General features: G+C 34.6%; 1 protein-coding gene across 1 annotated transcript in view; it reads left to right on the top strand.

The window, feature by feature from the left end:
- Positions 1-2,023: 2,023 nt before the first annotated feature.
- The window catches only part of LOC106132404 (probable basic-leucine zipper transcription factor R), a 40,104-nt gene continuing 29,725 nt past the window's right edge, over positions 2,024-12,402 (top strand). Inside the window, exon 1 of the mRNA XM_060947693.1 lies at positions 2,024-2,089. Coding sequence (XP_060803676.1) covers positions 2,072-2,089 — 18 coding nt within the window. The 5' untranslated portion in view covers positions 2,024-2,071. The remainder of the gene's footprint in view (positions 2,090-12,402) is intronic.

Below are 12,402 nucleotides of genomic sequence, written 5' to 3'. Positions count from 1 at the left end.
AAAATATATGATTGAAAAAAAAAACATTTTAAACATTCATTAATCTCTTGCTGTATATTTAAACTAGAGACCCGCCCCGGCTTCGCACGGATTCCATTTATAGATATAAACCTTCCCCAGAAAATCTTCTTTCTAACATTTTAAACAGGAACGAAATCCTATCATGACTTTCCGAGATTAGCGCATACAAACCTACAGACAGAGAAAATAAATGTAAGTAAGTGATGATAGTGATTTATAGGTTAACCTGTCACTATTTCATTCTCAGTTTCATTTATACATCTAAACGTGACCTTCAAGTCTTTACAAGATTGTTAGTTCAGTCTGCCCCGTAAGGATAAAAAAGTTTTATCTATGTATGTACATGATTATCGGTACTTTAGAATAGGACAACTCCATCTCTCCCATGATTGTTCTAAAAGGCGACTAAGGGAAAGGAGATTTGGGATTTTTCTTTCAGGCGATGTTCTAGCAACCTGCCACTATTTAAATCTCAATATCATCATTAAGCCAAACAGATAAACGGGGCGCTGTTTATCTATAAATGTATTTATTATAAAATATAGTATCGTTGAGTTAGTACCTCATAAGCATAACACAAGTTTCGAACTTACTTCGAAGCTAACTCAATCTGTGTAATTTGTCCCGTATATATTTATTTATTTGTATAAGTATATTTAAAAAAAATATACTTAGTTCACATGTTATTTCTTAATAATTGAAAGGAAATAATAATAATTGTGTATGTCTTAAACAAAGATAAATATCGATATATTGAGAAGTAGTTACATCCGATTTGCAACAACGATTATTATGACACAGTGAACTGATTTAATCGATTGGTAATTTTATTTTACATTTAACATTTTCAGGCAGGAAACAGTGGAATTAATTGAATCATATTGTTAAGTTATATAAGTGATTGATCTGTGAAATGAATGTTATATTCTGACACGAAACTGTGATAATAATCAGCAATTTAAAAAAAGTAAAAGAATAATTTAATAGATACAGACGTTTATGGATTAACTTTTGGATTACTTTTTTACTACGTGGTAATCTTTACTAATATTATAAAGCTGAAGAGTTTGTTTGTTCGTTTGAACGCGCTTATCTCAATAACTACTAGTTCGAATTGAAAAATTATTTTTGCGTTGAATAGACCATTTGTCGAGGAAGGCTTTAGGCTAAATAAGATCACGCTGCAACTATAAGGAGCAAAGAAATAATGGAATATGTGAAAAAATATGGGGAAATTTATTTCATTCATCCTTGAGGGCTTCAATGATGGCCAAAATACGCTATAGGTATATTCCACGCTGACGAAGTCGCGGGCACAGCTAGTGTAATATAAAAAAAGTAATTCATAAGTTACCAAAAGATTTTGTCTAAAGTAAGATTAAGAACAAGTTCATATGTAAGCAATTTTTTTGATTCCTTAGAACGCCTTAGACAACAAACAATTAATCATGCCTCTTTACCGGAGGGGTAGGCAGAGATTATGGCCATTTGACAAGATTCCTGCATACTTTTTCCCCTTTATCCACGTTCATTTCGCCTTATGCAAGCTCGTCGCGGTGTATTGATCTTTCTTTGTTCTCGATTTAAATTTGATAAGATACGATAATTTAAGGCTTCCTCTTCCATTATTTTTTTCCTTTTTTGAACGTGGCCTTTCAGTTTTTTGATGACTGTTGGGTCTGTCAACCCCGCATGGGATATAGACGTGATTATTTTCCATTTACTCTCTGCTTGTATATACTTTGTAAGTACTTATATCCTGTATAATTTTCAGCGAAATCGATTGAGAAGCTTTCGAGTTTTTTTTATTGCCTTCTCTTCATCGGACATTGCATTACTCGGGGCAGCTTTTTGCCAAAGCTTTCTTTGAATGACAAAAAGGCTTTATGCTAACCAGGAAGCTTATCCCGATCGATCCAAGTCCAGTGAAAACTATAATTAATAGATTATAAGTTTGGTGGGGAGGTTATAAGGTCGCCGCCAAAGCTGGGGGCGCCATTCACAGCGCAGCCTTATCGCGCATGCGCCGCGAGTGCCAGTGTAAAAAAAAATGGCCGCCAAATTTTACGTAAGTGTCAAAATGTGACATAGGAATGTGGTTATAGAACGCCAGGATTTTTCAGTGCAGTGTTGATTTAAAAATAAGTGTGTCAAATGCCAATACGATTAATATTTTGCCAAAAGGAATGAGGACGACCGATTGGTGGTTCTAAAACCACAATCCTATGTTTTGCATGCGGATTTTCTTCGGTTTTAAGTGTTTTTAAATCTCTTTGCAGGACTTTTTTATTTTTGAATTTTAACAAGTGCTTTTTTTTTAAATAGTTTGATTTTTTTAAACTATTAACCGTGGAGGCAATTATTGGTTTAAAAATTAAATGACATTTGAATTTTATGTTTCAATGAGTAAACATTTTTATAAAAAGAAAAATAAAAAAATTATACCATTAATTAATAGGCAAGGCAATAACCATATTTAAACATAAAAATTCACATCGACATTTCAACATTCACATAACTGTAAAATATCGAATTTAAGATAAGTACATTGCTGTGTTAGTCCCAAATACATTTATTACTTACTACATTAATTAATTTTCTACTTATCACAAAATGGATCCGTATTTGCATGTATCCAGCCACAGTTGGGCAATGTAAGCTGCAAGCAGTTGGTTCTAGAAAGGACAATAGTCAATCCGGGTCATTAACCTGCCTCATGAGAAGCCTACAACATTTTCAGGCTTAATTGAGGAAAAAATATTAATTTGACGTAATTTTTTTACTTAGAAATGAAAACATTTCGTGATTGAATTAAAATTTTAATGTGATAAGCTAACATTAAGTTAACTGTGTGCACATTAATGGCAAAATTTTTATTCATTTTTATATCTATTTTATTTTATTTTCTTCGTATATTTTTAGCCCCAAATGTTTTAAAGCGCAATGTAATTAGTTAACAGTGGCCTTTGAAACCAACGTTTTTATATACATATGTTCATTTTTATAAGCAATAGCTAGTGTAGATTTTGGTTAAGTCAGTTTTGGACACAAATTATAGAGTAGGTACATGAACCTCTTAAAACTGAAAATCTTTATTGTATTCTTTTATTTCCTTTAATTTGGAATTACTTCTTTTTATAAAATTACAAAAGCCTTAGTTCGAGTACTTTATCAATAGTACATTTCTTGCTCTTAAAAATTATCTGCAGACACAAATTAAAGTACTTAAATTTACTTTTTTCATTGTGAAATTGAATGGAAGAAATATTATGATGAAGCGTCAACCAATTGTCCGTTTAGCTGTAAATCAAATCTATAACGATCGAAAGCTATAAAATGTAACAGCGGTTATGCAACATAGCGTTATGTGTAACGGAACCACACGGCCTTATTGATAATCCGTGCGCTTGCGACGAAAGTGAAAACTAGAAAGAGAAAACGCATTGAAAATCTATTAAAGTAAATACATAAGTACATATAGTCACATCTATATCCTTTGCTGGGTAGACAGAGCTAACAGTCTTGGAAAGACTAAAAAGCTACGTTCAGCTATTGTTTTGTTAACGATGGCTTTTAGAGCAAATAGTGACAGGATAATAGTCTACATGAGGAATCCCAAGTTCATTAGCCTATCCGTTAGTCGTTTTGGGGTACTCTTTAACTGACCTTTTAACTTCAAATAAAACACTTTACACATCGATATTTTTAATATTTTTGAAAAATAAAGGGAGATATTTCAACCTATTCAGAATCATGAGGTACTTAGTTCATTTAACTAAAAGGAGCCTTTGTTACATAATTTTCAGGATATACCCGCAGAAATATAGGTTTTATTCTGTTCAACGTAAGTAATTTACTTAGGTACTCTATTCTTCCGAAAACCTTAACACTTCATTAACAAAAATTGTCACCAAGATTATACAAAATCAGTAATCGTGAACATAATTTGCATAAATAACGGAAGACCAAGGTTTTGTTGATTCCGTTCCGTTCATCGAAAGTTTAACGAAAGTGAAACGCGGGAAAATGCGGCTTGCTCCGTATTCTACGACGATATGGTTACTTGGAGAACATATTCAGGTAGCTGGTTACCTGGACAATACACAAGGGAGGTGGCTTTAACTGACTTGAAAAAATGACTTTGAAAAATGGGTGTGGAAAATGGTACATCTTGACAGGCGCGTTGGTGTTACTTCTGCTATAAATCGATTATGAAGTATAGCTTATTTTTGTTTGCACAATATAATTTACAATATAAAATATATTGTATTAATATCTACACGATGTTATATAACTACTAAAATATATAAAAATGCTAGTGGATTTGCATTTCTGCTTGAATTCAAAACATAATTTTATCGGTAGACATGTTTTTTATATTATATATAATCCATTTAGTGGCTTCGGTAATGCGTTGATATATAAGTTTCAACCTTTTCCTTTGTACAGAAAAAAATATCCCACAGAGCGTTTAAATTAAAAAATATATCTAGGCTTGTGTTAAAGGATACTTACTCAATGATACTTATATATACCAAGTAATTAAATGCGTCTGAAGCTTCACAAAGTCGTGGGAAAGATCACTGTTCTTGTAGACGCAAAATGATAAAATTACAGAAATATAATAATGTAATAGATAATCAAGATTTTATGGCGTCGAGTTTTCTCTAATTGACTGAAAGGCTTTTTTTTAGCTGGATGACCTAAGAAGGAATATTTTTTTATTGAATTTACTTCACATTTAAGTAGCGTTTTATACATGACATGAGTATTTGCCGCTCTGAAAAACTTCTCTACGCTTTATTTAAAAAAATCGCTTTATCATACAGTAAGAGCTCAGAGCTTATCAATAAAATACACCGTTAGAATACAAACTTCAAAGGAAAAATATATGTTCACTGACAAAATTATATTTTATTTTATTTTTTAATTTCATAATTTAGTCTGCGTACTAAACTTAAATGTTGAGTGTAGTGTAAGTATCTGTTAGCTATTTAATCTGTGCCCTGGCGGCGGGCAGTCGACCTTGTATTGTGAAAGTACTCTTACTTTCTGTATCGCTCGTGTTTTTATATTCTTAAACCGTAATTAGACCTATATCTGTTTAAATCCGCCTTGAACTTTAATACTGGCAGTTCCAAAAAACTGTTTTTGTAGGTTTTTATTTAAGTAAGTATATGAATATGAATAAAATGTCAATGTTTTAATTTTTTTTAAAGAGTTAATATCAGGGCCAGTCTATATTTTGAAAAAAGATGTTTTTGATTAGCATCGCTCACGAATATAAAAATAAATACATGAGAGGACACCTACATACCACATACCCATATAAAAAAGAGGTCACTGATTGACTGATATAAATGTATAGGTCAGACAGCTGGGTCTAGATTTGAAAATTGGCTTGTAAGTTTCTTATGTGGTCTAGTGAGAGATGATGCTGTAAGTGATGAATTTTTAAAATTTCCATGGCAGTATTAGTTCCACGCCTGCGTCAATGTCAATGTCAAATATAACAACAATTTATGAAAAAACATTTCTTGACATTGACAACAATATTTTTTTTGACGAAGATCATATTTATACCTACATAAAAAAAGCGTTTTTATACATTTTTTAATCTATGGGTAATAAAAGTTCACTAGTTTTGGTTAAAATTTATTACTTCAACATTACCGCGAGGTTTACGTTTGCCGCAGACAAGTAGGTAGCTTAAATTACACTTTATTGAGGGATCAAGTAATAAAGCTCTTTGAAGCTCCTCGAAAGCCTTCAAGCACACCTTCCGGGTCGTCTCCGTGGGAATAGGGTCATTGCGACAGCCGACCTTCGACCCCACTGCGAACTTAGCTTAGACTTAGCGGTTAACATGTCTGTCTTTTGATACGGGAGGCCTGGGTTCGAAGCATAACCTCAGCGGCAGTAAAAAGCCCAGTGTCCATTGTTGTTTTTAATCTCTTGTATTATAAACTTGTGCTTAATTTAACTGATTCCCTGTTCATAAAATACTGGTAACTGTTAATTATATACGAGTTTTTACAATTGATTTGTTCATATGTGATTCATCGGATAGTAAATCTGCTTCGATCGGATTCCAATATACTGTTTATAAATGAATGTTTAAATGAATAAAAATCGTGTATATAAAATAAATATCGCATTTTTATCTTCGTTTTAAGTTTCATTTAACGTATACCAAAACATATCTCGTTTGTAACACATACTTATCGATCCAATTCCAAACAGTTCTAACGACAATCCACCGGGCAGCCTTGACAAATAAGACCGGAACATTAATTTATACGAAATGCTCTCAAAATGGTGATTTTTCGTAATCGCGAACATCCAAGGATGGCCGGGTCGGATTCACTTTGACAAAATTAATTTCCCACGGTGCACATCTTGAATGCACTCTGCTTCACATTGAAGATAATTAAAGTAACCATGTATGGAAAATTCTATTTTTTGTCTTGAAATATGGAATAAGAACTTAACGATACTTAATTTGTTCGTAAGCCTTTCCCTTAGTCACCTTTAACGATATCCATGAGAGGGAGGTGGAGTGAGTCCCATTCTTATTTGTAATTTAAGTACTAAAAGAGATTTAAAAAAATACCCAATATACGTCGATCCACTCCTACGTATTGCCAAAAAAAGTCAATGAAAAAAAGTTAGATTACCTGAATGGAACTCTATCAATTCAACAAAAGGCATAAAAATCTACGCATACAATAACCAACAACACAATTATGTTTTGATAAACAGTTTTTCAGACAGCCGTGAGAACTATTGAATTTTATAAAAGAACTCGAGGCGGGTTGAGATTTAACTACATTTTTCTAGGTACACTATAGCTTAGATAAAAATTATAAAAAAAAACATTGTTTTTGGACCACATACATACATATAATCACCCTTTTGAGTCAATAGGCCACGTTTAGCTGTTTGGCTTAACGATGGAATTGGAATTCAAATAATGACAGGTTGCTAGCCCATTGCTTACAAGAAGAATTCCAAGTTTTTTTAGCCTAAAACTAAGTCGCCTTTTACGACATCCATGGGAAGAGATAGAGTGGTCCTAATCTTTAGTGTCAAAAACCACACGGCGCATTTCTATTTCTAACACATCCAAACTAATATTATAAAGCTAAAGAGTTTGTTTTGTTTGTTTGAACGCGCTAATCTCAGGAACTACTGGTTCGAATTGAAAAATTATTTTCGTTGAATAGACCATTTATCGGGGAAGTCTTAAGGCTATATAACATCACGTTGCAAGTATAAGGAAAAAAGAAATAATGGAATATGTGAAAAAAACGGGGAAAATTATTCATCCTTGAGGGCTTCAATGATGCCCAAAATAACTAACGAAGTCGCGGGCACAGCAAGTGTTATTATAAAAATTATCGCCAAAATCTATCATACGTATTGCCTTCATACGAATCGATTGGCAATAGTTACAATTATAGAGTATTTAATAATATAGAGTAAGGCGAAATTGTGTAAGAAGCAACATTATGAATAATATTAAACCTGTTGTAAGTTGATACATCCGACGGTATATATAAACCTATTCAAATTCACGATGTGATTCGTTTATAATCGCGTCTATATCCCGTTGCGGGGTAGACAGAGCCAGCAGTCTTGAAATACTGATAGGCCACGTTCAACTGTTAGGCTTAATGATTGAGATTCGAACAGTGACAGGTTGCTGAACGTGGCCATTAAGTCTTTTCAAGACTGTTGGCTCTGTCTACCCCGCAAGAGATATAGACGTGACCATATGTATGTATGTATGTATGCTAGCCCATCGCCTACATGTAGAATTCCAAGTTTATAGATTTTCCCTTTGTCGCCTTTTACGACGTTGCTAGCCCATCGCCCAAAAAAGAATACTAAATAAGGGAATAAAGGGAAAGAGTAAAAGTGAGAAAATATTCTCAAGTAATAAAACACGATAATTTACATTTACCTACACACTACATACATATAATCACATCTTTGTCCCTCGTGTGGCAGACAGAGCCAACAATCTTGAAAAGACTGAAAGCCCACGTTCTACATACATATAACCACGTCTATATAACTTCCGGGGTAGACAGAGCCAAAAGTCTTTAAAAAACTGACATTTACAGGCCACGTTCTACTGTTTGTTATTACATTAAATAATCAATAGTCTACATTTAATTAAGCTTTTAGGCACATATAATTAACATATAACTAACGCATTTTTTTTTAATGCTTTATTTTACAAAGGTACTGCAGAGAATATTTTCTCAGCTTTCAACACAATGAGGAAGTGAGACCGTGCGAATGAAAGAGAAAACTTTCGCGTTGAGAGAAAGCGAGAGAGCTATATGGATATTATTTTTAATCACAGATTAAAAAGTATTCAATGACGTTTATAGGATATCCGTCATTGTACATTTCCGTAAAATGTAAACTTTAATTTTATTTTAAAAAAAATGTCAAATTTAGTTAACGTAAACACATGAACTGAATCTTAAAATTGCTCTTCATACATATAATCACGTCTATTTCCCTTGCGGGGTAGACAGAGCCAAAAGTCTTCAAAAGAATGATAGGCCACGTTCAGCTTTTTGGCTTGATGATAGAATTGAGATTCAAATAGTGACAGGTTGCTAGCCCATCGCCTAAAAGAAGAATCCCAAGTTTATAAGCCTATCTCTTAGTAGCTTTTACGACATTCATGGGAAAGACAAGGAGTGGTCCTATTGTTTTTTTTTATTAATATGTATTTTACCATTTTAATTTGGCACCTCACAGATTCGAACACTAATGGTCTCTGCTTCTATATACTCCATATTTGACACTAGACCGTCTGGCAGCGGGTACAGTCGTGACCGCAGTATAGGTCACTTGTCTACATTCATTCACTATCTCCTAGACAGAGCCAGTTTAGCAATGACGAGGCACCGTAGTATATAAATAAATAATAAATACATATATACGGGACAAATTACACAGATTGAGTAAGCCTCGAAGTAAGTTCGAAATTTATGTAACTAGATACTAACTCAACGATACTATATTTTTATAATTAATACTTAGAAAAACATCCAAGACTTCGACCAATCAGAGAAAGTTCGTTTTTCATCATGCCCTGACCGGGATTCGAACCCGGGACCTCCGGTGTCACGGAGAAGCGTATTACCACTGCGCCACAGAGGTCGTCAAATAAAATAAAATACTAATATAAAATAACAATAAGTGCCGTGTGGTTTCTGGTACCGTTAGAAAAGAAAGAATAGGACTACTCCATCTCTTTCCCATGGATGTCGTAAAAGGCGACTAAGGGATAGGCTTATAAACTTGGTATTCCCCTTGTAGGCGATGGGCTAGCAACCTATCACTATTTGAATCTCATTTCTATCATTAAGCCAAACGGATGAGTTGACCTTTCAGTCTATCAGGACTGTTGTCTCTGTCCACCCCGCAAAGGATATAGACGTGATAATATGTATCTATGAATATATTTAGTACGTAAAACAAATGAACTTGGAATACATCTGTCAAAACTATATTACCTAACAACCTGACACATTGTTTGTCAGTCTGTGTGTCGAGGTCGCATTAGCAATGATAATTTCTTTGCAATTTCTTCGCTATTGTCTTGTTATCGAGCAAATCTCGCCCACGCGTACGCCCACGCATTAGTTTACAAATAATATGACATTGCATTATTAAAAATATATATATATACGCTAGCTGTGCCCGCGACTTCGTCCGCGTGGAATAGTTATTTTGGGCATCATTGAAGCCCTCAAGGATGAATGATGTTCCCCGTTTTTTTTTTCACATTTTCCATTATTTCTTCGCTCCTTATAGTTGCAGCGTGATGTTATATAGCCTAAAGCCTTCTTCGATAAATTCAACGCAAAATAATTTTTCAATTCGAACCAGTAGTTCCTGAGCTTAGCGCGTTCAAACAAACAAACTCTTCAGCTTTATAATATTAGTAGACATATATATTCCTATTTACCTACTAATACAGTTCATATCAAAGTAACTCTATCTGCCTGTTACGCTTTCACGCTTATCCACTGAACCAATTTTGAGTCACAAGCAATAGCTTACCTATATAACCTTTGGGGCCAGCTCAATCCGATATGAATGATTTTGCAAGTCGTGACATACATATAATCACGTTTATCACTTTCGGGGAAGACTGAGCTAACAGTCTCAAAAAAACTGAAAGGCCACGTTCAGTTGGATGGCTTCATGATGGTATTGAGATTCTACTAGTGACAATTTGAATTAAAAAAGACTGAGCCAGCGATAAAAAGTTAGCATAAATTATAACATACAGTCTTAAGAACCAGTTATAAGCTGCCAAGTTATTCGATACCAAGGAATTATCAATTGCATAATGGCGGAGAAAGCAGGGTGTCACAACTAGTGCACTGAGCTAGGAAGTCTGCAAATTATAGTGAGCAACTCACTAGATGCAAAAGAGTTGATAAAATAAATTATATACATACATTTTTAATGATAGTAATATCTTGTTAAGAAATATATACAAGGAAACTTCCTTATAAGGTAACTAGCTGTGCCCGCGACTTCGTCCGCGTGGAATAGTTATTTTGGGCATCATTGAAGCCCTCAAGAAAGAATAATTTTCCCCGTTCTTTTTCACATTTTTTATTATTTCTTCGCTCCTCATAAATAGCCTAAAGCCTTCCTCGATTAAAGGTCTAATAAACACAAAAAAAAATTTCAATTCGAACCAGTAGTTCCTGTGATTAGCGCGTTCAAACAAACTCTTCAGCTTTATAATATTAGTATAGATAAGGAAAACCATACAATGACACCAACGTGATAAGTTGTCTGTCCATTTGTTTGTTCTCTCTCTCTAGCATCTTGGCGTGTTCCCAGTTGCACCTTCTTCCTCCTGACTTTAGTCCCGGTTGCATCATCACCACTCTGGTGAGGAGCCCGGGGTATGCCTTTGACCAGAGATCCTGTGAAGCGACTCCCGTCCGATCTCCGCAACCTTTGCAGGGGAACCTAACCCGTATGGGATCATCACAATGTTTTCCCTCACCGTAAGAGCATTGGTTAGTATTGAAACTAATGTACATAACTTCGAAAATCGTCATTGGTATAGGGTTGGGATTCGAATTAAGAATTTTTCGCTTATCTATAAATATACATATAATCACGTCTATATCCCTTGCGAGGTATAAATAAAGAGCTAATAGTCTTGAAAAGACTGACAGGCCACGTTCAGCTGCTTGGCTTAATGATAGAATTGAGATCCAAATAGTGACAGGTTATTAGCCTATCGCCTAAAAAAAGAATCCTAAGTTAAGCCTTTTCCCTATAAATATGTTTAAAGCAATTTACAAAAAACACCGACTCCGCTCGGTCACTCAGGTATGATTCATGTTTATGATATATCACTCAATCTTTTCGATTGTATCCCAATTTCGTGATGTATTTATTATATAACAAATGCGCAAAAAACCACAATCAAATTAAAAAATGCAGATAACAGATCATTCTGAGACCATTGTTGTGGTCAGGAAAGGTCAAGACGAGGTCAACCGGAGGCCGACTCATAGTTTGAATCTTACTGTACCTTTTAAATAAAGTGTACAGTCAACCACATATTAAGGTATTGTTGTTATAAAGGCGGATATCCAGTGAATTTGTATAGGTTAATGAGGACTTTACCGTACTAGTTCAAGCGATGAAATTACTATTCGAATTTCAATTTAAAATTTATCTTAAAAAGTGGCCTATCAGCTAGAGCGTCAGTGGTCGAATTGGTAAGGTGCCCGGTTAAAATGCGTGATGCGCAGAAAGGCACAGGTTCAAATCCCACCTCCGTTATGAACCAATGACTCTTTTTAAAAGTTATTTACATTAGTTTGATTACCGATGCTCTTACGGTGAGGGAAACATCGTGAGGAAACCTGCACATTCAGGCAACTGGATGTGTAACAATGGATCCAATACGGGTTAGGTTTACCTGCAAAGGTTGCGGAGGTCAGACGGGAGTCGCTTCGTGTAAAATCCTGACTCACCCAATCCAGGATCCAAGGTCAAATGCATATACCGGACAAGGTGGCCTATCAGTCTTTTCAAGACTGTTGACTCTGTCTACCCCGTAATATAGACATGACTATACTCGTATGTACCTATGTAGAAAAAAAACACAGATTTTTTATTATTTGCAATTGTGCCTACCCTCGTAATGGAACCTTATTTTACAAAAACCGTCTACCCCGTTACACACAAAGACGTGATTATCTGTATCATCTCAAGTGTAGGAACCCTAGCGTTGCTTTATAGTTACAAAACAAACCGGCGCGTGCGCATTTAACACACGAAATGGTTCACGTCTGCACGTTGTGTTCTCGT

The sequence above is a fragment of the Amyelois transitella genome, chromosome 14, assembly GCF_032362555.1.
Source record: "Amyelois transitella isolate CPQ chromosome 14, ilAmyTran1.1, whole genome shotgun sequence".
Classification (NCBI taxonomy): Eukaryota; Metazoa; Arthropoda; class Insecta; order Lepidoptera; family Pyralidae; genus Amyelois; species Amyelois transitella.
Note: the sequence above shows the minus strand (reverse complement) of the source record. Positions and strands in the feature narration are given on the sequence as shown.